Below are 27,833 nucleotides of genomic sequence, written 5' to 3'. Positions count from 1 at the left end.
ATGTAGCGACAGTAACCTGTTACTTAATACTTATTTATACGTAATACGTATATCTAATTAAATATAAACAACAATATTTACAAAATAATTTATTTAACATATTTTTATCATCAATACTAGTCACTATAAAAACTTATACGTTTACTTTGTATCTAATGTTTTCCTGAATTACATATTAAAACAAAGCAAAAAAAATTATAATCACAACGAGGAACTTTGTTTTAGAATACAAATTCTTCCGTCCTTATATAAACGAGTATTATTATACGTTATAATGAGATTTTTTTATATCACATATTTTAATAATAATTAAGTAATTATCAAAAGCATAAATTAGATTATATTCATAGAAGCCTACGCGTCGTCAGTTTTCAAACCTCCCTGGGGTAAAGGCGGAGGAGGCACATTAGGTATAGCAGGATCTTTAGACGAGTAGTTAAGAATGTTAAGATCACTAGGTTCTGGTGGGGGAGTAGAAGATGCTTCTGAGCTTTCTGGAGAAGAGGCTGGCTTAGGATTCTCCGGGGCGATAGGGCCAGGACCAGCTGGTAATGGAGCTAGAAAATTCGTATATGGCCGGTATAATGGGAAGCTAGCGTAAGGATTGAACAAGAATGGATCGTAAGCATCGTAGAATCGAAGTCCAGGATACGGGTAAGGGAAAGTATTGATGTGCGTAAATTCATAGCCAGATCCGAAGTTTCCGAGTGGGATGACTTGTGGTGGTAGTCCGAATTGGTTAAGCGGTATGGGAGATTCGGTTTTTGGTGGAGAAGACAGGGATTCTGTGGATTGATTTGTTGAATCTGGCGATTTTGGCTCCGCGCTGCTAGAAGCTGGTGGACTTTCTGTTGAAGGAGCTTCCTGAGGATTCTCTGATGAAGGCGATGCAGCAGGAACAGGTTCAGCGTTTGGTGTTAATTCCTTCGGAAAAGCCGATGGTGCTAGGGCAGCTGGAGGTAGAAAACCCTGAAAATATAAGAAACAAAATATGTAAATGCATGAAACACAACAATTAACACATATTATAATAATAACACAGTTCTCTTAGCTTTTCTCAATTTAACATCAAATTGAATTTGCTAAATCTTTGCATTTTTGTAAGGAAACAAATACGGTAGAGTTTTAAATCATTTTTATAATTATTAGAATGGAGACAACCTCCAAAAGCTTGCAGTAACTAGTAAGGTTAAATGGTAAGAGGTTTCGATGACACATCACACCGGTCTAATTAAGAAATGCCGAGGTATGCGAACTTGTGGGATCTTTTCCAAAAAAATCTTATTTGAGACTTCAAAATAACTCCTAATACAGTCAAATTCTAGAACAAGATTAGCTTTAGAAAATAGGTCATAACTAAGGTCATAACTATTACATGAATTATGTATAGACAATAGACATGCACTTACATTTGTCAATGGTAAGTCACCGTAGAAGACAGATTGTAAAGGGAAAGGGAAGGCCGCACTGCGCAATACTGGTTGGTACACTGGATAAGCTTTACTGGGTTCTAAGTTTTGGTTCGACGTGATGAGAGCATTGTACACCTTTGGAATTCTGCCTGGAGTCGGCTCAGCATAGGCTGCGACTACACACAGCAACTGAAAAATCAATGTTGTGTAGATAAATAAATGTACTAATTACCATCTACTTTGTAGATTTCATAAAAATCACGTTGTAGTGACGTAGTTTAAATTTTTAATTGCAATGAGCAATGAATAATACAATTGGATTATTAGGATAAGATAGTATTTATGGTTTCACTACAAAATAAATAAAATAAAAGAATTAATCACATAATATTATAAGTTAATTTATGAAGTAAAACAGATAATTGATGAATAATATACATAACAGTTTCTAATCGATATGGCAATGATATAAACATTTTTTTACTCATTCTAAAGGTTTCTGCTGCAGTAAATGTATTGAAAAAAACTTAATTCTTGAGTAGAGTAGGTATCATTACTATCGATAGTGTATAATTTTCAAAGTCTCTATAGGAGGAACTAGTTGCATGAATTATATGAATAGTTAACAGCAAAAAGAACAATTACACGTATCACCTTGAGATATATAATCGTTATATATTATTATGCGAATAAAATATTATTCAGATAAACATTAAATTATAAATTAATTGTATGTTTTTTTTAACTCAAAGTTAATTAAAAAAAATTGTGTTTTTGTAATTACTTAATTAGGTAGTTTTAGTATGTGAATTAGTTATTAATTTAATCAGGTAAAATACAAATAATTTAAATTATTATTATTAGATATAAGTAACTAATGTTATTTACATAAATATTTTTAAGCGGGGTACTATAATTTTTACGTGCCATGTATCTATCTGGGTGAGTTAACGGATTTCGTTTTGAATCTTTGTGGCGAAAATAGTTAAAATTCAAAATTATATTATTACACGACTATCATTTCACAGATACAACCAGTGGTAAATTAATGAATTCATGAAAGCTTCTGGATCATATTTAGATCTTGGTGTATTTTAGTTAGGTACATAATTAGAGTAATATCTCTTTGTTTTTATACGAACTAACTACCAAAATTATATCATCACGTTAATTTTATTGTTATTAATAAATAATTATTAAAGCATAATTACAATTGTGTCTTAATTATCGACATTGACTGGAGCTAGTCCAATGAAGTTTTGCAAAAAACGCGTCACATAAGTGCTTAATAATATATTGATTGTTATTATAGTTATTGTTAATATATTTATTGTATCCATTGTTAAAACTACTCGATATATTGATAATAGACTTTAATGATATGTCACATGCTGGTCAAGCGAGTTTAAAATGTCATTCGGTATGTTTTTTAGGGCAAGTACCGAATCGACCACGCCTAAATATTTATATTGAAATGCCTATTCGTTTGTTTTTGTTACTAAACGACACCTGTTTAAAATATTAGAAGTGAACCTATTAATGTGCTGATTTAGGTTTTTGGCCGGTTGAATTATTTTGCTGAAGCTTAGTTGACAAATCGTAGAATTTTATATGGGGAATTAATAAATTAAGCCGATACACAAAAAAAAAAGAAGCCGAGAACAGAAGCTTTGAAAAATAATGAGATAAACTTCTTTGCTTCGCGTCAATTATAATTTATATAAGCTTTCTAACATATATCTAAGTCTTATTATTTTTATAACTAATACACAATAACTAACGTTTTTATTAGGTACAAGTTGGTACTGTAGGTACTATAGGTATTAATTATATTTTGAAATGTATCCGCAGTAGGTACCCGACATAGATACTCTTGTAAACAATAATACAACATGATACAACTGCGCAAAACCCATAGGTATATAATGTAATTTCATACTGATATTTAAAAATAAAGAAGCGGTTTGCTCCACCCGGATAGGCAGTCTTTTTGTTAGTTTTTACCCGACTACGCGAAACAAAAGGAGGAGTTATGATTTTGACCTGTATAGATTGCATTGTCTGCTGGTTAAAGATTGCATGAAGTGCTATTATGTATATTATAGGTATTCTGTGACGTTACGTCGCCCTATAGGGGACTTACAATAAATAATAAAAAAAAACCTTGTGTCAAATGAAATTTCAAATGAAAGAGCCACAATAAAGAGCTTTCTAAGCACATTTAAAATATGTAAAGATCTAACATGAATTGACGTAACTCCAAAAACAGTTAAATAAAAATATAAGTAGGTTAAAAACTAAAACCCGACTACGAAAACGTCACGGACGTACGAAACAAGAAAATAGTCTCAGCTAATAGAGATTTATTTAGAGGAAAGCCGTAGTCGGTCGTTAACTGTGGTCGTTAATATCTTAGTGCTAAGTAGGTATTAAAAATGATACATAAACACATAAGAATGTGGTTAATAGCGCTACTGTTGTACATAATACAGTGGTTAGGTAATAAACATTGATTGACTTGTAAATGCGATGAATTTTAAAATGAATTTCCATAGTAATATGAAAATCACTATGTCAAATGAATTACCATCTGTTAGTGCAGGAAAACACGACGATGGTAATATTTTTAGGGCCAATTTTTCAATGCTTGGATAAAACTTATCCGTCCAATAAAGTAACACGATAATATAAAAATGTCACGTAAACTGTCAAATTCGGGCAATTAGAATACGTTTTTAAAATGGTAGTTTTATACATTATTCGACGAATAAGTTTTATCCAAGCATTGAAAAATCGGCCCTTAATATCACAAAACTATAAATTATAAGTAAAATATTATATATGGAATAATAATTGTTTAATTTTCATAGACAAAAACACATGGCAGATAACGAAAACACGTTCTAACTTAAATAAACTACTATATTTATAGTAAATATACAATTAAAGATATACCTACCTAAGTAAATAAATAGCATAAGTAGGTATGTAGGCAGGTAGGTAGGTACTTATGTCTTGTTGTATATAACTTTTAAGTTTGAAGTAGAATTCTGTGATATTGTTTTAATGCATTTAATGTTGTAAAAACATTTAAATAAAATTATATTAAACATAATAATTTCCATGTAACAAATCTTTTTGAGGTATCTTTGCGTAAAAGCTATAAATGCGATAACGTATGATTGACGATTGTTACGTATAATTTTGTAACTAATTATTTTTCCTGATCCTTGTTCACCGGATTCAGCATACCTATATTCTCCATCATAACCTAGGTATAGTTTAGCATACCTAACTTTATCTGCTTTGCAACGATTTTATCTATGATGAAACACATTTTACTACCTAGAATCAGGTTCGATCGCTTCGCCGTAATAGTTCGTCAATATGAATTTCAAGCTCCACTTCAAAGCCGTTCTCAATTACATCGGACCTTGGGTTTTTGATTTGTCATGCGGACAATGGTCGGGATAGCTGAGACGCAGTGAAGCTGAAGTGTTGCTAATTGGCCAAATATTCCCGGGCCACTAACATAGTATTAGATGTCTTGTTTCAAATCGATATTGATTATATACTTGTTGGTAAGATCAAAGAATATAGTAAGAGATGAGATATAATTTTCAATTTATTACCAGCTGAATAGGTAGGTACTTACTTCAATTTTATTGGTTTGATTCAAAAGAAGATTGATATTGTGCAGGACACACTTTGCATGCCCAGTTTTGCATTTTTTATAGACCATATGAAAATTTTTCAAGCAAGACTTGTTGGAAAACTTTCCACGAAACATGCTTATTGTAATTGATAGCCGGCTTCAACGCAAATAATATTGTTATCGCCCTTTGTTCACAGTGTAACATGGAAGTTTGTTTTTTGTTTTGTGTTAAGGCCTAAGGGGTATTTCTTTTTACTATTTTAAAAATCATACACTTCATACAATCTACTATTTATGGGCGAAGCGAACCAATTCAAAACCTCCTACGTTTTAATATTTAGGTACCAGTTCAACCGTTTACAGACTTAAAGAAAATGTGACAAACAGTTTCATAAGTAAACTCTTAAGTAAAATGAATACTCTTTCTGCAAGAAGTCAAAGGCCATAAATAAATTGTTTGAATATTCCGAATGCACACGGTCAGACGGCGCCGGGTCATTGCCGAGATCTCGCAATCATTTGCCCAACCGTAAATAATATTTTCTGCACGCATAATTTACATCTCAAAACTATAAGCTGTGTTATGATTGATTGGTATCATTTGTCACTATTTCCGATGGATTTATGAAAATTATTTCTCAATGACCGTGTACTGTAATAATTTTAGTGATTTGTCTGAAAAATAATATTTAAATGTTAAATGCCGTGTGTAGAGTAAACAAAGATGAGCCTTAAAAATTGCCTATAACTTTTCGTCTAGTCATATTAATTATAATTTTACACTTTAGGTGAAATTTCAAACTATCTGGATTAGTAACCTCAATCATAGGAAAGTAAATTAAAACTATGTAGGAACCGATTAAAGGTATCTTAATATCTAAGAAGGTATAAGTATTAGAACTTCCGGTTATTAGATAATAAGTTTTTGTTTCAGTTACACGCAATTGTAATCAATATGAATAACGAAATTGTCTCACGGTGACAATACAAAATTATTGATTAAATATTCCAGATTTTATCCAATGTGATCGTTTATTTTTATGTAGGTAGATAACTTATTGAAAATTGAACATAATTTTTGACAATACCATTGAATTAACATGTAAAATTAAAACAAACTTACTATACTGAATCGCGTATCTGAAATCACCTTAAAAATATGCCCTTAACGCGAAATGAGACCCAAAACAGACGTTTCGCCTTTCTTCTTGAAAATCCCTTAATGACCTAACTACTTTTACGTATAGGAATCTCTTTAGAAATTCCCTTAAAACTAATGACGTATGTACATGTAGGATCCGGAAGTGGTCGACTGGCCACTGATCATATCGAGTACAATGTCACAGTCATCGGGCGTGTTGTCGCTGGCCAAGGTCTAAGAAATGAAATGTTTAAGGTCGAAGTCGAATAAACCTGATCAATTAGTACGGGCTTTATTTTCAATAATTATAATATTCAATGCGAGATGAATGTCCGGCTGTTTTGTAAAACAGTTTAGTGTTCGCTAATAAACTCCAAACGGAACTCTAAATTGTCCGAATTAGCTTATGCAATTCCAGAAGATAGACACATTTCAAAGGTTAGAAAAAAGCCTGCTTAATAATTAAAATGCTCGAAATCAAGGCTGTAGTTATTCCTTCTATGTGATATCATTATTTTTTATTCTATTATTCTATTCAATAGAAAATATATTATAATAATATATTGGACAATATTTAGGACTGGTACATAATATACTATAGGCAATTTTTTAAACTAACAACGAAATAATTTGGTGATAATTATACTCGTGCAAACGTGATCATATCAATATGCTGTACCTTAGATCTTAGTAAAATAAAATATTAAAAAAATACTGGTAATAGAAACAAGAATTTAGGCTATATTAAAAAAATTGGTACTAATAAAATATTTTTAGACGATTAGCTGAACTTTGGCTTAATATGCGGGATAAAGCTATTAAAGTAAACATCAAATTCTTTGCATCGTAAAAACATCAATCAGGCCAAATGCGGTTTGCATTTACGAAATTTATTCGATTTTAATTATTCACATTCGCAATATATATGCTGGTCGCAAGACTTTCAAAAGATTATACGTTGTTCAGAATGAACGCATCACGGAAAGATAGCATTGCGACATTTAAGGCTGCATCATTGTGCATTCGTAGCAAACACTGGGTCAATGACCTCATTGTCGTTTTGCCAAGGGACCAACCTTTATGAAGTAACGACATAGTTATCTAATGTTAAGCACTTTAATATATCCTAACTAATAATAATATTAACCAACATTGTATTGTATTTTAATTTCAGATAAAAACTGCATACTTAATATAAAACTAATTTTTAATAATTTATTTTGCTTATTCACTTATTTAAAATTATATGAGTACGAATAATTATTTGTTAATAATTAGGTAATTATTTTTTATCAGTTATTCAACACCCTACTAAGATAATTAATGATAAGTTAATCTTAAATATACCTAAGTTTTATTAACACACATAAAATCAAACGAAGGAGTTAAATAGATAGCCGATAGGTACCTATTAGCTTTTATACAAAGAGTTGTAAGTCATTGAAATCTAATAGGACTAAGGTAACAACAATATAAAACAAGTCTTGTTTGTATCTGTTTACTTCGTATAGATTTACTAATTAACAAAGCGTATTAAAATTATTAACAACAAACCAGCTAAATTAACATTTTTAAAAACACATTGAATATAAATTATTATAATGTTTCGATTATTGATGGTAATTAATGGTTAAATTGGCGCGTGTTAATGACACTGACATGATAGTGTGAAATTGTTAGGTAAATATTTATTGTAAACTTTCAACTATAACTTTAGGGTAGTATGTGTACTGCGAAACTTTTAAATAACAAATCAATCGACCAATTAGCCATTAGTATGTTAATAAATGTAAACTTACGAGTAAATAGCTGGCCGCCATTGCGTCCGCCTCGGCGAATGGTCGTGGAGTGGTGTGCTTGCGCTCGCGCACCGCGGTTGTCAACAGTGAACTAAATGTACTAGAATAACTGAGTAAACATAATTTTCCTTTTTCTGAGAAATTATCCCACAATATTCCTTGCCGTTCTAAGGCCGTGACATTAAATTGTCTTGTATGGACCACCTTTTATGGACACAGGACTTTTATTGCAAATTACGTACCGGATGGCACGCAGTCGTTGGCTAGGTATCCGTTTGTTTTATGTCATTTTGTTGCGTGAGAAAGTAATATTTTTTTAAATAGAATTAACTCATGTAAACTATACGGAATTCAAAACAAACTAACTTCTTTTTTATTTTTACGCAAAACTTCGCCCATTTAAGATGTCTTTCTTCTTACTTTGTTTTTACAAAATATATTTTTCGGTTTTTTAAATAATCACTTTAAACAAATGATTTAACCTTAAAACCAAAAGGTCATAATGCATTTTCAATAATATTGATACAAATTTTAAAGCTCTCTTGACACTGTTAACCTCAAACTCACCATTATTTATTACTTTCAATAATGAATTGAGATAATCCCAAACAATAAAATATCTTTAAAGTTGACTTGTATTAAATTATATTTCCATCACTTAAAATCCAATTTTAAAAAGACGGTTCTAGAAAATTTAACTCATACCACTTGTCCTTGAGGGCGAATGCAACGGCGTGCTTTGTCCTAGTTAACTGATAAGCTTCTTAGATACAATTACCCCCTTTTGGGCAGGTGACCACGGCTTGCGAATTACAATGATCGCGCCTTCGACCATGTGAGAACGTTCCGAGTTATATAAAAGACAATGTTCTTGGCGGAGGCTAAATCTTATTTGCCATTGTTTAATCATTGCGTAGGATATTACGATAACACTGTTAAAGATCTTAAGTCCGTATACGATGTAGTTAATGGGCCGTTCAAACAATTAGAGTTTTGTAAATGTTTAAGTGAAGCGCAGTCAGTGGTATACCTATAGGTAGATTTTCTCTGAACTTTAAGATAAATTATTTTTATTCATTAATTGGGCGTGATTCGAATAGCGAAGGTAATTAATAAACATGTTAGTTTAATTCTAAATCGTGACGGGTGGTCAAAGTGAAAATTCCAACGTAATACATAGTTCTCCTGACCTAACTGCCATGGCCACAACAGGGTAATAATAATATAATATTATACTAGCTTAGGGCCCGCGGCTTTGCCCGCGTATTTCAAGGAGATTCCTATATCAATGAAATATTTCACACCGTAACCTTCTTACCTACCTATATCAGCAAAGATGATAATTATAATTGTCATAGTGGCTAATCTATATTCAGACTAGTCCTCCATCCAGATATCTAAACTAATATCGTAAGGGATTTTTTGGTGATTACTATTAATGAAATCCATCAATTTTATAAATTACTAGCGGTCCGCCCCGGCTTCGCCCGTGGTACATATGAAAAATAGATGTTGGCCGATTCTCAGACTTACCCGATATGCACAGAAAATTTCATGAGAATCGGTCCACCCGTTTCGGAGGAGTATGCAGACTAACATTGTGACACGAGAATTTTATATATAAGAAGATTTAACAATAAGAGAGCTTCATGATTTCCGAGTGACATAAGAAATATTTTATGTTTCTGTTTCTATCCCATGGTCAGCAGAACCAGCCAGAATTAATTATAGGTAATATTCTGATTTCTGAACAAACAAGCACAACAAAGAAATGCACTTAAATGGTCATCATACATCATCTGCATCATTGTCATTCATTATTCATCAATATCTATAAGTGTTCATTTTCAACTAAGTAACTCTTAAGTACCAATACTTTTTAATATTTTTAGTATAGTGCCAGCATTATTTTATTTAAGGAGCTGTTATTAAAATTACAGGTTAGGTTTATTATGTAACTTTCTCGAATACCTATTGCTAATATCAAAAACATATTACATAATATTTGTTTGATTTGATTCAAAATAAAGGAAATTGAATAATTTTTTTTTTTATTTCTTTTGTATTATAGATCAGTCGAGACAGTGACACACCACCAAAACCTGCATTCCGTAAATCTATTACTAGCTGTGCTCCGCGGTTTTATCAGCATAGCTCCGCTCCTGTTGGTCTTAGCGTGATGATGTATAGCCTATAGCCTTCCTCGATAAATGGGCCATCTAACACCGAAAGAATTTTTCAAATCGGACCAGTAGTTCCTAAGATTAGCGCGTTCAAACAAAAAAACAAACAAATAAACTCTTCAGCTTTATAATATTAGTATAGATTTGAAATATATATGTAAAAATATATACCTATGCATCTTTTAATCCTCTGACTCAACTTTCGGTAGATCTATTAACTGGAATGCCGATATTACTAAAGGTATTTATTTTGACACAGTTTATCCAATGAATCGACGCAGGCTGAAGTAGATACGTTTGACGCCAAATTAACATAATATTTTTTATTTATTAATATGTAAATTTCATACATCTAAATGTCCATCTATATTACATACATATATTTATGTGCCTAATTGGGAATATTTGATAGCTTCAATTAATTGCACTAACATTTTATTAAAGCGACATCTATCGGATATTGTTTAAGTTAATGTTAAACGTTTAGAAGGTTGTTTACACTACTTTTACAAAATGTAGTCGTTTCAGCTATATTCACTAGATGGCAGAGTACGCACTGTATTTATAATTAGTAAATTATTAAAAAATATATTCCAAGCACAGACTTCAAGTATCAACAACGTATCATCGATCTATGTCTAAGTATCATCAAGGTATCATCTAACAAAAATGCGTTTATAATGGAACTCTCATGAAGAATATTAGATTCGGGATTGTTACTGTCTTACCACAAAAAACTTTAGACAGGGTTTAACTTTAAGCCCGCGGTTCTCTTTAATCTGGTTTTATCGTATTTCACATAGGCAACTAATAAGTGACAGATTCCTGGTTTAAAGTTAGACTGTGTTTAAATTGTTTTGTGGTAAGACCATTCATGTTTAATAAATTATTGACATAAAAAAAAACAGAAAAATATAAGTTGTTATAATAATTATCTACCCAATATTTCAAAGTTCAAACAAACAAACTCAAAAATTATTCCTCATAAGTTATTTATTCATTATCAAAAATTAGCAATTGGTTTAAATTTTAATCTTACAAATGCATTCCGGATAAACTAGCTTATATTTATTGCATTCATCGAACTAAGAATCTACACACTCAGGGAAGTTTTTTGTCCACTAGGTATCTATTTCGTTGACTCTCTTCTCCTTAAACGTGATAAGTTAAAAATGCATATCTAGAACTAAACTATCCATATATATCTATCTATATAGTTTATGTAACAAGCTGTGACTATCACGTGTAGGTCAATCCAAATGACCTATAGTTAATATAAATAATGTTAATATTAGATAATCATTTATTTTGATTTAAATTTAATTGCAGAGAAACAAAGGTTATCAAATACTTCTATAATGTTTAATTGCCGTTAAATAAGTTCAATGTAATTATCGGTATTCTTAGTTAGGTATTTGCAAGGTAAAAATAATAAAACAATGATGAATTTATCTAGGAATCATAAATTTCAATAAATTATACATAACATTGAACTAGACGTTTTCTTGAATCTTTCCTTGATAAATGAATTATTGAATAAAATTTAAAAAAGTGTTGTTATAGCAGTTTCTATCAATTTTATAGAAGGTACCTCAGTTGCTTCTCAAAGAAGAAAATAATATTCTCTGTAAAATGGAAGGCTTATACGCAAAAAAGCTTCTACATTCGGCATGAAGTTATTCAGTGATTGATGCGGTTGCAAATACGAGTCCAAAGTGAAAGTGCAATGTGGATCAAATCTAATATGTTACGTTGTATTCAGTCCTACATTGCCATTTATACTTTTGAGGCAGGTTCAGGACACTAAAGAAACAAAAAACATTATCTGCTAATCATTCATTGTAAATAATTAGTTTATCAATCTTATTCAGCAACATTCTAAGGACTAAGACACGTACTTAATAGTTATAATTAACAAATGCCACTTTAAAAACTGGCTAACACGAAACATCTTTCATTTAAAATATCACTTAATCGATCTCGATTTCGCGACAAGACGAGAGTCATTGTCTGCTTACATCCTATACATAGGCAAAGTGTGCTTTGTTCTATCCAAGATATCTAGAGACTTGCACTCCCATCAAAGATAGTTGAGTTGGCAAGACTTTTACAACCTTGAACTATAAAAAACATAGAAATCGAAATGCCTAATAAATAAACCAAAAATGTTTTGCTGACTTTTCATTTTGAGGACCACATTCCTCGCATCAAGCTGGATATAAACTGGTTCAGTATTTTTGTTTTCACGTTGTATTTCACGTGTACCTTTTACTCAATTAATTGCATAATATTAAAAGTTTCCGTATTATATCATTAATCTGAAAATAATTTTTGAATAATTACTTAATTTGTCACGTGTATTTAAATATTTGCATTCACTTTGAACGGCATAAGCCAATCCTCATATACGTACCTTCATTTTCTTTGTAAATAAATTGTATATCTGATACTTGTATCGAATTTGCTAGATGATACAAAAACTTCACAGATTTGTATTAAGGTCATAACTCATAAGTACCTATATCTAGTATCTACCCAGTCTTAAGAAATTGACAAACGAAGATCATCAAACCAGAGTAGAAACAATAAACTAAAATATGAATTCAGGAGTAATACTGGCCTCTGAGACTACTAGGAGACTACAGAGAAAAAAATATAACTTCAGCTGCATATCCACTCAACCCCGTTAACATGTAGGTAGTAACGTGTTTAAAATTTTAAAATGACTGTCGACCAGATAAGAAAGTTTCATAATAATCTCTCTTACAGAAAAAAAAAATAAAATTGTACGATGATATTCCACGTAAATTACAACAGTTTTTCATTTGTTCCAAAATACTTTATATACTGTCGTTATAGTATAAAATAGTTGCTACACTCGTATAGTAGTTACTTATACAAATAGTTCGTCCATACTGCTGGAAGAATCATCTAGATTCTAGACTTTGACGCCAGTTCAAACCATTCATTAAAGCTATATACATATTATATATCTGATTCACATACGCAACTGTTTGTACTCTGAGCTTTAATGGCACGAGACTTAAATTGATGCTGTAATAGTATGTAATTGAAGATTGTCGTCATTTCTAATTTATAGTTCAATTCGGAGTTTGTTGTCTATTTATTTTAGTCATCGATAATTGAAATGTTCTACTTCTAGAACATGTTGCTTACCTACTACCAAGTTCAAATTGCTAAAATAGCGGTCATAAACTTGAATTTATATATAGGAATTGGGTAATAATTCAGTTAATACCCAATTCCTAAATATCTCTTGATACTTATATTTTCATAACGCTGCCCTTTATACCCTTAAAACTTTTCCAATATAAGGCTCATAAATGACATAAAAATGTACGTCTGATGTCTGGGATTTGATGAAGTTGTTAACAGTGTATAAGCTCATTTTAATAACTTCAAAAAGTCTTCTTCTTCTTCATCATCTACCTATGTATGAAAAAGGTAACATCATTTTTGTTTTGATAACATTATTTTATTACTCGCATGATATATTGAATGAGTGTAAAATAAAATCTCAAGTTCGAATGGAGAAAATATGAAAACTAGGTAACATCTGTGGATGGATAAACTTTTAGAAGTTCGGTTTGCCATTATACAGTTGAAGTCAATACGGTATGTGTAAAAGTTACTCTTACTGAAGGACCAAGTTTGCGAAATTTAATAGCTAATTTTATCATTAAAACTACATCGCTTTTCATGGTACATTAGTTAGAAGCGTTGCTACCTTGATGTCCATCGTTTTTTTTTTCGGACTCATAAATAATATAAAACTTTTCAGTCACAGGGAAGCCTAGCACAAAAGTCAAGTGAACAACTTTTTTGTATTTGAAATCCGTACTGTAAAAAAGTAAAATGCATTTGCCTCACTCCAACACAAATGAAGTTAAATCTGAATATGCTAAAAAATAAGATCCTAACTGCACCTACACGTATAATGTATATATTTAGATATTCAAACTATACAATTCAAATTGTATTATAATCTTGTTCACAATGACAAGTTATTATTAGTCAGACATATCGAATTAAAGCCAATTAAATTAAAGTAAAGATCATTGCCAAATGACTTTCGTTAAGACGATACACAAAAAAAAATCCACTGCTTGGCGGGCGGAGTCTAATAGCTCGCTATCGCGAACGCGGGTGTGCGTTAAGTCATTCTTGCAAACTCGCCGCGCTGCCGCTGTCCGACTCGGGACAAGCATGTATGGAGTCGTCATACGGTTATAATATTGTTATACATTTATTCAATTATTGTTGATTTATTGGTTTTATTTTCTTGCTTATAAACAAATAATCTTCTTTCCAACAACTACTTAGACACTCAATAACGCGGACTACTGAATTGATTTAGATAGAATTTGATGCTGACGTAGATATTACATCATGCCCAGAAATGAAAGGTACTATTTCTGAAAGAAGTTATAAACCCTAATTCTTCTCAGTCAAAGTCAAGAGTGGAAGATATCGCTAATACAGTAAAACTGATGCGAAACTTTGGATGTTAATTTGTATATTTTTTTGTTACTTAGTTGTTACTTAATCACGTCAAGACTACATTACTAATTTTGATAAAATATAGCTAATTGCCTGGATTTACACATAGGATACTTTTTATCCGAACTGAACACTTCTGTGGGATAAAACAGGATTCACGATATAACCTAATTCCACGCGGGCAAAGCCGCGGTCGGAATGATATTTTTTTAAATAAAAAAATTGTTTAAAAAAAACACAAAATATATTGACGCATGTATTTATTTTTTGCACTCTATTATAATTGTAATTATTCATTACAAATAATCAAAATAAAATAGCCAGAACAAAGTTAGGCTCTGGTAGGGTAGGTAGGCAGGTACAGCAATGTGAGACGAACACTGGCTTATTTATACCAATAATAATGTATTATAAACATTAAATTAAGTTTACAACAAAAATACATAATATTAGCTAATACATATTATTTTTCGAAATGAAAACTCACATTACTATGTAAATATGAATATAAACCTGTTTTAGTACTAAGCAATTTCCCGCACAGGTGTAGTAAGTATAAATGAAATAAATATCAACATCAAATTCTTTATACAACATACTTATCTACCACCTACTAAGAAATGTAATTCTTGAAACTTTTTCGTATTTTTTTTAAATATAATACTACTCCAATGAGCTCCTGTTCCATATTATGTCCACCATACTTCCACTAAGTTCACCATGATTTTTTATTTCTTTGCACTTTGTTGCTTTTTGCTAAAAATGGAATCATGCGATAAAACCAGTAGAACGTTGATAACATACATTTTTGACTGAATAAAGGTACTTACGAAGGAGTGGGTTCACATTGTGAACAATCAGTGGGTTTATTTTCCTTCTGGATTCCGGATTTCTGAAAAGATTATCTATGCTATAAATGAAAAAATCTTACACATTCGTTATGTACTTAAAACAGGGGTACATATCAAACATCGTCTATAATACAATTATCATCAAATTTAAAATAAAACCAACTTACTTCATTAATTTGTTCCAATTGTAAGCATTCTTTTTCCTCCAACCTTTATGTTTCTTGTTCTTATTTTCTTTATTGTCCCCATTTGTCTCATTTTGTCTTATCGTGTTGTCACCCTTTTTTACGATTGCGCGAGCGACACAAGTTCCCCGTGTGACGGCCGTAGCGGGAATGACTCGTGCAGCGATCGGGGTAGGAAGGTACAGGGCGGCTCTCGCTATATTGGCTGGTCGCGCGCTAATTTCAAGTATTTCTTGTTTATTTCAAAACCATCGCATATTTCAAAATTCTAAATCGGTAGACGTATAGGTTGTATATTTTATAGTTAATATCCAAAAAGTCGTAACTTTACGTTTGTTATTTTGAAGATGCCAGAGATTATAAAAAAATAACAATGAGAACTTTGTATTTTTTTTCTATCGAGAAAATATCATGGAATCATGTTTCTAAAACGGTAGACGTATTGTGTTACTGTTGAACTTTCTTGTCAAGAATTTTCATCGCGATAACTTTAATAATATAAAAATTACGAAGGTTTAAAAAGGGCCGTAAATGTTAGAAAAATTAATTCATCACCTTAAATCGATCTTCTAATATATGGTTTTAAACTACGAATAGTGAAAGTGTTTACAATAGCATCTGTTTTTAAAGCTTCTTACGATATTCTATAGGAGTTAAAAGTTAAAAGTTATAAGGAGATAAACAAGGAATACAATTATCACAAATCATATATTTACTCATAACTTATGGCTATTTACAGGCTATTTACAAACTTTCTACATCATAACATCTCAAATGTATTCAAAAGGTATATAACATAACCTCCTTACGACTAGAAGGGGGAGTTGCGGGAGGCAGAACACTAAAAATACCGCGAAGGGGCTGAAAAGTATGAATGATCCGAGCCACGCCATCAAGAACCACGTCGGCAGAAACGCTATTTGTTCCATTATTATCGATGTGTCCTCACAAAGTTCATTTTAAACTATAGCGTAGTAAAATCTAGAACTTTTTATAAACGAACTATTTGCAGCATCCGATCCGCGTGCAACTATGAACGCCATCTGTAAAAGACAATCGATTATTTATTTGTGAACAAAGAAGCACATTTAAAACGTATTTATTGTCAATGAAGAATGTTCAGCTTTCATTCTTGCGCGAAGCAATTCAATTTAAGATTTTAAGATTTCTTTAAAGAATTACGTTTTCTTTATTTTAGAAATATATTTTACTTTGTTTTCCTTAATTAAAAGAATATAAATTACATATTTGCCACTATGATAAATGTGTTTGTATGCATTTGAAATAGTCTGAAACATCGTTTTCAGAACTCGTAACACAAATACTCTTCATTTAACAGTTCTCAGAATATTAATAGCATTGCCACCAGCATAACTTCACATTAACCGCAATCTATTACTTGTCAATTTCCAACTCAAATATAAAAGTTCCAACGAGATGAATTTAATTGAAGTTAATATTATTCAATCTATTTTTATGCATGATAAAGTATTTAAATTATGTTTTACATGGATTTAATACAGTGCCGTCTTTAAGGCAGGGCCCGCAGGGCCCTGGCCCGAGGCCCCGAGGTAGGCAGGGGCCCCACAATTCTGAAAATTTTCGATATACAACAACAAATTTTATAACATAATAAGAAAAATATCAAATCACACACTTGTTTATCACACATTTATTGAACTCTCATATGTGGGGTGTTAAGAGACGGGGTTACGATTTAGCCTATTGCGTTATTGTAAACTGAAAAATGATAAAGTTAAAATTTAAGGATTTTCCATCCCTTACATAGGCCCCAGCCAGTACCTTGGCCCATAGCCTCGTTGATCCTAAAGACGGCACTGATTTAATATTTATTATTAATTTTCAAAGGACACTCAAATATGACATTCAATAATTAAATAACAATTTATAAGTAGTTAAATATTATCGATATTATGTATTGATATTATCTTACACCGTCTTAAAAACAGTTATATATACATAAAAGTACCTACTACATATATTATGCAAATTCTCTAAAAAGCTCGTCCTATATAGTTCGCTACGCTTTCACTAAGCAGTAGTTATGACCGATATTTAATTAGGTACGGCCCAAGAATCGGTAAACAATAAGTCGCTTACAGTAGGACAAGACATTTCGTAGAACCATTTAGCTATATATTCATTATATTTTTAAATACATAGAATACTGTATTATACCTACAGCATAAGACAAAGATAAATCGTGAATCGATCTTATTGTACCGATTAAGAAATGAGATGAAATCGCTCGTGTCGTGACTAATATAACAAGCTTCTTATTTGTAAATGTATAATGTTTAGGAAATAACATTTAGTAACTTCTCTTGTAAACTTCGAGACAGATACGAAGTTTATTATTTTGCTCTTAAAAGAAAATATTGAAAGAAAAGCTCATTGACCCCTGGATGATAATTTAATTGTATTTATCGATGTTCTCGATATAATTACCCTAAAATAATATTATAAAACCTATATAATATTATCTCAATGATTTGCAGGCTGAGTTCACGATAACATTGTTTTATAAACAAAACTGGCACAGTTCGTTTCGATACTCGACGTTATCAGTTACTTGACACTGTTATCACTAATCATTTTCTTAGTTATTATATAATATGTCTAACACTTATCTAATAGTTCAATGGTCAGTTAACAGCTTCAACAGCTCTTCAAAGGCAAACATTGTTTGATATTTATACATAGTACCTATTTATATTTCTGAAATACATAAGTATGTAACTTGTTAACAAATATTTAAATACCTTCATTTACACGTTAAAGCACATATTAACTTTCATTTATTTTAAGAAAATACTATTAACTATTTTTGAAATAGGTATATCTATGTATAATTTGTACCTTCTGCTAAATACTCAATCATAATATTATGTATCCAAATATAAATAACGTTGGCTTTGACTGTAGATACAAAATTTCTAATTACGGTAATACACTTATCATTTAATTTTATTATTATGGTGATCAATAAATGATTGTTTTGAAAATTGTAATGTCAAATAGGAAGTCTGCGTTTTCAATATTAAAGCACAGAATACAATATAATAGTAGCTAAACGCTAGCAAGGGCTCAAAGCGAAATAGAACTTTTGAACGAAAAAGTTATGGGAAAATTCAAAGCAACTTTAAGTAGGTACCTACACTACGAACGAACGAAACTCACAAACGAACTCTATCGACATTATTGCATTTCAAAAGTGATGTATGGATTGCAGCCAAATAGTGAAATCTATTCCTGGTATTTGGCATAAAAACTATATCCTACAATCGAACAATGCATGACGATATCTATGCCACTACTTCAATTATTATCTATTTATAACTGCATATAGTAATCCTATGAATGTAATAGAAGTTAAATATTGCGAGCTTTAAAATACTTAAAAGGTTTAGATAAAACTTTGTAGACGAAGTTTTACATTTGAATATAAGACTACGCAATCTAGAACTACGCCGACGATGTCGCAGGCCACGAATGGTAAGTATAGCAGAAGTATTTTATTTTAAGCAAAGAAAGTTTTTATGTAAAATAATGTAAGTGCCTTCGCATTAATACTTACAGTAGATAAAAGATAATAAGTTCTGTGAATATCAAAATATTGATATACATATAGAGATTACACTTAAACTTACAAAGATGATAGAGCAAGCATAGAGCCTTTACATGTTTTCATATTTATTTAGAGTCGATGTTTACAATATTAGCAAATAAACATATGTGACGTTTTTTGACATTGGAAGATTAATATTTCGCCATATATGCATATGAGAAGGCAGCACTGAGATAAACAAATATATGAATTTAATCTTCATGTGTATGTTTTTTCATTAAATTCGCCTTTTTTCATCAATCAGCTTTGTATTTTCGTGCACCTATCGCAAATTGCAATCTTTATGGGGATAATTGTCAATATGTATTTAATAATTTGATTGATTTGAGCTTTATTATTTACACATTGTTAAGTCTATATTTGATGTGTTTTCTTAAAACTTTGTGCTTTATCGTTTTCGAATTTTACAACCAACACAACCTCCTGAATATTCGGATACACTAATAGTTATTATCATATTATCATGGTTACCTATAACTTTGAGTAAACCTATTTATTTTAAAAGGAAAACATGGTATTTTTTTGCAAAAAAATATATAGGTATCTAATATTACATGTATAAAGCAACACATGCGAAATACGGTTAATTAATTCACATGACGTTATTTTCCGCTTCACATACCTACACGATGTTAACATTGTCTTTGTTTATGTATTTCGATATAAAAACTTAAAATATTTATCGTGATGTAAATAGTGGATACCTAAACATTTCACTCACTTTTAATGCTCAATAAAAATTTAAAGAAAAGCAATATACATTTAAAATTTTACATTCATTTAATATTATAGTTTAATATACTCTTAATGTCGCTACACTTATGCCGCAATTGTGCAATTTTACGATCCTTTGTTGGTATATAAACAAAAAAGTAATGCTAACCGATGCATACACGTTCGCTGGTAATCCTATAAATCCAGAGGTCACAGAACACGTGCTCAAATCGTAATATCACTGTCACTTTCAACTGATCACAATACTAAGTTATAGTAGGGTCTAAATGTGTACTGCGGTAAGCGGATCAGCATAGCGTGGCGCGCACGCAACATAAGGTTGCAACACCGAGAGCCAACCAGTTGAGTCTGTCTCGCTCCCTCAGCTGTTGGAAGGTGTATATGAGCGAGACGCACGCTGCAACAGACGTTGCACTAGTGGTTGACCTTCTTGCAGCACCATTATTGCTGTTAAGCTCGACTTTTGCAATCGGCCCCTTGAGCCACATTTGAAGTGTAGCGTTTGTGCGTTATGTAGGCTTTTTCAATGTTAATTAACGGTTTCAGAACTCTTTTATAAACCGAACAGCGAGGGACTGGAACGCCTTGCCCGCATCTGTCTTTCCAGAAACCTATAATCCGGATCTGTTCAGGGTAAAAGTGAATAGGCTCTTTCTAGGCAGGCATGCTCATTCATAGACTGCATCACTACTTACCATCAGGTAGGATGCAGTCAAATGCCTGGCTATTGTTAATAAAAAAAAAAAAAAAATTAACAATTCGAGTGACAAATGCATTTAAAACGTAGGTAATTTTTTATTATGATGGAAAATTTTCAAAATTAAATTGATTTTTACTGATTTATTTGACTTATTAATTGGTATAAAATCACATTAATTGCAGTTTAAATAAGCTAATTTATTTATTTATCTACATAAGACTATATTTTCTTTGCACTGTAATAATTTCAGTTTAATCGTATTTTTTATTATACCTTATAACCTACACCAAATACTATTAGACCAAAGATTGAATAAGAATTGTTAGAAATACTTTTTGGTATGATTACGTTGCGTATTTCGTGCATAAATATAGAGCATCTATCGACTAGCAATGTAGAGTTCATAAAACAAAATTAATATATTTAACTATTTAATATTTATTCAGGGATTTACAAGGCTGAATGATAATGTGAAGATAATAAATTTAATAACTTACATTTATATGTACATGTAATACAAAAAAAATCTAATTTATGCAAAGGTCTCTACTCTCTACTTCTTTTTTATTTATTTTAATACCGGAATGTAAAGTATACTTGTAATAATGAGTCCAAATATAACCTAAATATATACCTATTTCTTTTGTTTACATAATATAATGACGTATTGAATTTCAGTGACCGCTTTACTAACCTTACTACAGTACAAATAGGTACGTTACCGACTTGTAAATTATGTAGGCACATACCTACAAGGATTATAGGATAACAGATTACCTAATCTTTTAAAATCATTAGATAACGATAACAAAAAAGCGATAAAATTAAGTAACAGTCAGTTTTAAGTAGAAAAAAAATACTTAAAGAATATCCTATTAGGTACTATAAAAACTCTTTTTGTCTTGCTAATTGTTTCATATAGAATTATAAATCACCAATGCTAACGTCATGAAAACAAGAACTAAGAACATGACTATGTACGAATTATAATAATTTAGAAAGGTAGAGTGTTATCGTATTTCATGCATATAGTAGATCTACTCGCCTTGACATTTTATAAGCATGATATTACCTAGGTAGGTATATATTTTGAACAAGCAACATTCCTGTTAATGACCCATTGATTAAACATTTTACATGGCAATATTACGTACACAACTATGGCCATAAAAATGTGTTATCAATGAACTGTTTAAATGCAGCGAGTATTGTGATAAAAAAATAATTTTGTCTATTCCTATCAACGATAGACAAACCATGTGAAATAAAAAAATGAATGAATGAAATTTTTCATTCATAAACGTTTTTTCATTTCAAATTGATTCATTAAAATATATTGAAACTTTTTTTTATTTTAACTATTAACTAACTAGTTAGGTACTATATTTTGCTTTTTAATATATATACTAATATACTCACATCATCCACAAATATTCTTCATTTTTACTGGTCTGCCTTTGAACTGGACCAAAATGTGATCCTAAACGAAAATAACATTATTATTACAATTAAATGTACATTAACGATGAAAAAATAAACGACTGAACCACAATTTTAATGCTGTATATGTTCGTTCGATTAAAATACTCGTATTTCAGGATTTGGTATTTATAATTTGATTGTAAATAATTTTAAGAATAAACACATTGTCACATTGTATTGACCAAGTTAAAATGTTAAATTGAACTTTATGTGTCTAGTTTTAAAGTTAAAAATGAGGTAAAAATTCTTTCCGTCTACCTGCATATGCGTGACAAGCGACACGCATATCGAAGAATGCGTGTCGACTGTCGAGTCATGGCATCAATAAAGCAATTTATGAAGTATTTTCTGAATGAAAGTGCATAGAAATGCACTGTAATGTAGGTATAATAAAATACATAAAATTATAACAATTACACCTATAACATCATAATCCATAGAAATTATTATACAAATTAAATGTGTGAAATATTATAATATAATGATGTATAATGTTCCATTTTACCTACATTCACATAGGTACCTACCACTTTAAAATAATTAATTTTTCTAAAAGAAAAAAATATTTTAATCATTTTATTTTATAGAACATAAAAAAACGCTTACCCGATTCACTTGAAGTATTAGAACAATTAGACGTGACACTGTTCTCACTCTCCGTTCTCTGCCTTGAGTTGAATAATAAATTCCAAGGATTGTAGTTATTATTATTTATAACCTTATTAATGGTTTTGGAGTCAGTTTTATTAGCGGAATCCATGACGCTATCTTTAAACTACACACTAAAGACTTTCTGTTAAAATTTAAATTAAATATTGCAATATTCACGAGCTTACTATCTGATAAAAGAATTGTGTTATGTTGTGACGGTCCACGCTTGATGCTAAACAGTTGCCACAAAGTACAACTACGAGCGGCAAAGCGAGTCAGCCAGCTTTGTTTTGATACGATGGCACCCGAAGTTGCGCGGAAACGCACGAACTTCTGTTTACTAACATTGGACTTTGTACCCCATCAACAAGTCTAACTATTGACTCTATCAACTATTTAGTAATCTGTATTATGACCCGTAACACAACATGGTGCATTTGTATCAATAACATGAATTAAATACGAAACTAAAAATTCTCAATTGTATTTTAATTGATTCATACTTCTTAAACTGGTACTTTCCTGTTTTACAAGTAAATAAAAATATTGAAGAAAGATTCAATAATTTAAGTATGTGTGAATTTATGTTTACCAAAAAATAAGCTGCAATTAAAAATAGTGGTTTGTTTGAAACCACTATTTTTCAGTATGAGTTTTACATTAAATCTCATTAGATAATAGATATACAATTAAATGAGTTTTAATTGTACGCATGTCGTAAAATGACAATTACCTATATAATGTCATAACGCTATAAAAGACCACAAGAACCACAACTACTCTTGAAACAGTTACTGATAACTAGAAAAACATCTTTAAAAATAAATTATGAAGATACCTTATGTAGTATCGCTGAATGCGCGCGAAGCCTATACAACTGCACCTTTTATGAAAGCTTCAGCAGGTGAAGCTGGGCGTAAAATTATAGCTGAAGATTTCGAATGGGACGACAACTTTAGCCCAGCACCTCTCACATATTATGCTGCTCTAGAACTATCCAGAATTTTCCATAGAATTAACCCACTCAAAAAAATATTACAAAAGGATGTCGATATTCTCATGGACTTCTATCCTGCTACTATACCTTTGAAATATAGCGTTATTCATATTAAGGTAATTAATTGCTTACAGTTTGTGTACCTATATATTATATCCTAAACATTTTTATATCTATAGAAATAATAAAAAAAAACATTACTTTAAGGATGAGCAATATTGGAAAAGATCATTCTCTGCAAAATTTCCATCTCGCAAAGAAATAGGTGTCACGTTTTGGAAAGGTAAATTTTTATCAGCTTGCTTACAAGATTACCTGGAAAATGTAAACCCAGATGTATTTATCGAAGAAGATGCGGTTGAACTGGCTTCTTTGGCAAGTTATTTAAAATAATTCGTTTTATCGTATACCTAGGTATTTCTATGTGAAATTTAATAAGTGTATATTGTAGGTGAGCCCATACATCTATGAATTAAGATTGAATCAATTACAAATGGTCAGACAACCGAATCCACCAATACCTTCAGAGAACTCAATAGAAGATACATGTATTTTCAGCGTTCCAAAAGTGTACGATCACATTCCTCTCGAACCCGTTCTTATGAAATTATTTAACCTTCAAGACATATCTTTAGTTTTTGGAATCAATAATGTAGAAGATGGTTACTTGACAAGATATTTTGAGTTCTCTTTAAGCGACTGTGAGTCCATGTGTCGAGGTTTGGAGTACTTACAACATCTTAAAATATTTAGAATCAACCGCAGCAATTTAGATTGTTCAAAAGTTAAACTTATTTTGCAACATCTTGTGAAGAAAGATAGCATAGAAGAACTAGATTTCAATCATTGTAAAATTGGAGATTATGGGATGAAAGCTCTGGGGGGGTTCATTTATATGCACAAGAACGTGAAAAGAGTAAGAATCGCAAACAACAGGTTCAAAGAAGTCGGAGTTCAGGGAATTGCTTATGCTCTACAAATGAATCCTGCGGCTCCAATAGAACTATTAGGTAATGATAAAAAACGCATTATGATAAACAAAAATGTGAGCAAGTCAAATGTGTACCTAATAAGTAATTAACCAGACCAAGAGGCTCGATAGAGCCTTTCTGTTTATAATTTTCAAGGCCTTTAAAATTATAGACACCAAATGATATTATATAGATTTTAATGTTACGTAACTGTAACTAATTCTGGTATGATGCTTTCTATATTTTCCAGACTTTAGTTTAAATCCAATGTCGCTGGAATGTGCGACGATCTTCGCCGCAGCATTCGTTCGATGCAAGGAAAAACCTCAAACGCTAATCGTCAATTCGTGTGGATTTCACGGCGCCTCTGCTGAGAAGGTCGCCATATTTTCCTGTTTTATTAAGCAGTGGTGAAGGCTAGCTAGTCATAATTGAAGTCATTTGTATAATGGTGTTTCTGTGTAAATGTTTAATGAAAAAATATTCACAAATGGATTCATAATCTAGACTTTGAGAGCATGTCATATGTTTATAGCAATATACGTTCAGGGAACTATGCAAGCACTGCCAATATGTAGCACATATGACGCTTATTTATCGAAATACTTGCATTATTACATGATATCATATGAACATTTTAATTGCAGGAAATTCTACTCTAGAATGCTCTACATGATTAATTATCTTGATTATCTCGTGGTTTTTATAACAAATTTGTGATAAAAGTCACGTAACGATATATCTTTGGTTTCTCGAACAATTACATAAATTTTTTGCTGATACAATAAAATACAAATAAATTAATATCTACGATAAACGTTTAATGTCCTTGACGAAAAAGCAATTGCTGGAAAATTTGTTAAAAATAAATGATTAAAGTATCATTAGTATCTATATATGTATTACTCATTTATGTTTATTTATTAAAAAAAACGACAGTTATAGGATAATCAATGTATGTGACGCATTTAGTAGTGACCCAAATAACCGAACTTGTAATTTGTTGAAAACAACAGCAAGTGTGGAAAGCGCCGTCAATCTGAGTTGTGGATTGGGTGATCTCCAACGTAGCTTGACGTCTAATTGAAGTGAAACTTCTGTATCGGGGTTGGAAAAATATTTAGTGTAACATTTTTTCGTTACGCGTGACATTTTTCCGTTACGCGCCATTTTTTTTTTATCCCTACCACGCGTGATTCGACGTATTTCTGTAAAGTTGCATATAGTAATTTTTTTTTAAATAAGGTCATAAAGAAGTTTCACTTCTTACGTGTGTACAGTGTACACTAACTAGTACACGCACACATTTTTTTTATTTCAAGTCCTTTTCAAAATAGCTTTACAAATAATGTTCGAGATATTTATTGCTCGACTCGACAATAGCGTCACAATATGTATGTCAATTATTTAAATGTTATGGCAGTAGATAAAAATTAAGATTAGCGTAGATAAAACAGTATATTCTATTGTATTTGTTATCTAGATGGCTGGTCTGCTAAGCCTAAATCGTGGTCTAACACGATTAGATATGGCTGCGAACAATCTGTCTGGTGAAGCTGAGGCAACGCTGATACGCGCTCTTGAGCAAAATAGGAAGGTGCTAAGAGTCGATTTGCGAAGGACTCGTAAGTACTCAATTGTGTAACAAAATATTGTTTGCGCGTAATTGTATATTCTGATATAAACAACATGATATCAACGTTATACTAGGAAGTTGTTTCAACAAAATAAAATAAAAAAGATGTCATATTTATTTATCGATATCGTTTTAATATTTAACTGTTTTGTTTACCGTCACGTTTTGGGTTTTCAAAATCCAATCAAGGGTGACTGGAATTTTTATGCAAAAAGCTTTGCAACTCTATAGTAGAGTTCATTATCTGACGCTTTCTTTTGCCTCTACATTACGCATTTGAAACAATAAAACGGATAATGATCGTAAAGCGGGTGCAATACTATGCAACGCTTTCCGTTAGAAAACTGATCTGGAAGAATAGTTGATATTAAAACGAAATTTAAAATAATTCAGAGAAAAGGAATGAATTTTCTCAAAAAATATGTTGTAATTATAGAGAAATATCTAACACGTAACGTAGTGTTGAACAAATAGGACAGAATGATACGAAACGGATTATATAAAATGAAATTTACTTTATGCAATATAAACCTATTATAAAATGTTTTTTTTTTGTTTTTAGACATCTCAGAAGAGACACAGAAAAAGGTAAACGAACTGCTTGAGCGTAACAAAAATTTGATTGGTCAAGAAACCGAGGCCAGCGACGAAATACCACCGTTGTATCTCAACGAGCCTGAATATCTCATTTGGGAATACAATCCTAATAACCCAGATTATATCCCTGGACGATATCCAGAGAGAGTCCCGGAAATATAATGTATACATATCTATTTTTATATTGTAACGTTTACTTGAACTACGATAATTTTCCTAAATGTGTTGTTGTATCTATTTTGTAAACATTTTTAATTATATGAAAAAAAATGTTAATTAAATTCATATTTTATGGAATTATTTGTTACCTTTCATCAATAAAAATATTCAAGTAAATATTATTGTCACGATCTTGTTTACATACGTATAAGGAAATACAATTTAACGAAATGATATCGTTACACGTGATTATTTAAATATTTTAACGTTATTTATCCCATTCTAAATAAGAATTTCTAAAATATATACATATACCTATAATAAAAACCGCATTATCTACTCGTACCTGCTATGAAGCAGGTACGAGACATTTTTTTATCTTTAAATGATGTCAGAAATAATAAAATTAACAGTATGTTCATGAAGTAATTTATATGTAATAATACTGTATACTTATACGAGGTTACAAACCTAATGAGTTTCATTAATTAACCTTTCCACACGATGCT

At 31.0% G+C, this 27,833-nt stretch overlaps 2 protein-coding genes and 2 long non-coding RNA genes across 4 annotated transcripts; 1 reads left to right on the top strand and 3 right to left on the bottom strand.

The window, feature by feature from the left end:
- Positions 1–76: 76 nt before the first annotated feature.
- Positions 77–8,097, bottom strand: LOC149487911 (uncharacterized). The gene is made up of 3 exons (XM_089696616.1): positions 8,008–8,097; positions 1,410–1,601; positions 77–969 (listed from the first exon to the last, which is right to left on the bottom strand). Exons 1-3 carry the CDS (start codon positions 8,026–8,028, stop codon positions 355–357), a joined length of 828 nt encoding a protein of 275 aa, XP_089552742.1. The 5' UTR covers positions 8,029–8,097; the 3' UTR covers positions 77–354.
- Positions 8,098–14,747: 6,650 nt separating this feature from the next.
- LOC149487910 (uncharacterized) lies at positions 14,748–16,199 on the bottom strand. Its single transcript, XR_016315704.1, has 3 exons — positions 15,730–16,199; positions 15,542–15,603; positions 14,748–15,467 (listed from the first exon to the last, which is right to left on the bottom strand). It is a non-coding gene; the product is annotated as an uncharacterized LOC149487910 (long non-coding RNA).
- A 237-nt stretch (positions 16,200–16,436) lies between these two features.
- Positions 16,437–23,238, bottom strand: LOC149487909 (uncharacterized). The gene is made up of 3 exons (XR_016315770.1): positions 22,920–23,238; positions 22,251–22,311; positions 16,437–16,790 (listed from the first exon to the last, which is right to left on the bottom strand). It is a non-coding gene; the product is annotated as an uncharacterized LOC149487909 (long non-coding RNA).
- Positions 23,239–23,792: 554 nt separating this feature from the next.
- Positions 23,793–27,378, top strand: LOC149487908 (dynein regulatory complex subunit 5-like). The gene is made up of 6 exons (XM_089695908.1): positions 23,793–24,077; positions 24,169–24,336; positions 24,413–24,971; positions 25,183–25,310; positions 26,416–26,557; positions 27,131–27,378. Exons 1-6 carry the CDS (start codon positions 23,793–23,795, stop codon positions 27,325–27,327), a joined length of 1,479 nt encoding a protein of 492 aa, XP_089552034.1. The 3' UTR covers positions 27,328–27,378.
- The last annotated feature ends 455 nt before the right edge of the window (positions 27,379–27,833 follow it).

Source organism: Colias philodice, chromosome 6, assembly GCF_061535455.1.
Source record: "Colias philodice isolate Cphi_HAF_F1 chromosome 6, ilColPhil1 Martin Lab GWU primary, whole genome shotgun sequence".
NCBI classification, from domain to species: Eukaryota; Metazoa; Arthropoda; class Insecta; order Lepidoptera; family Pieridae; genus Colias; species Colias philodice.
The sequence above is the reverse complement of the archived record's forward strand: the minus strand, read 5'-3'. Positions and strand labels throughout refer to the sequence as shown.

Coding starts and splice junctions, on each gene's coding strand:
- LOC149487908 (XM_089695908.1), top strand. CDS start 23,793: ATGAAGATACCTTATGTAGTATCGCTGAATGCGCGCGAAGCCTATACA. Junction 24,337..24,412: donor CGGTTGAACTGGCTTCTTTG/GCAAGTTATTTA, acceptor TGTATATTGTAG/GTGAGCCCATACATCTATGA. Junction 25,311..26,415: donor ACGGCGCCTCTGCTGAGAAG/GTCGCCATATTT, acceptor TTTGTTATCTAG/ATGGCTGGTCTGCTAAGCCT.
- LOC149487911 (XM_089696616.1), bottom strand. CDS start 8,028: ATGGCGGCCAGCTATTTACTC. Junction 1,602..8,007: donor TGGCGGCCAGCTATTTACTC/GTAAGTTTACAT, acceptor TTGATTTTTCAG/TTGCTGTGTGTAGTCGCAGC. Junction 970..1,409: donor GTGACTTACCATTGACAAAT/GTAAGTGCATGT, acceptor TTATATTTTCAG/GGTTTTCTACCTCCAGCTGC.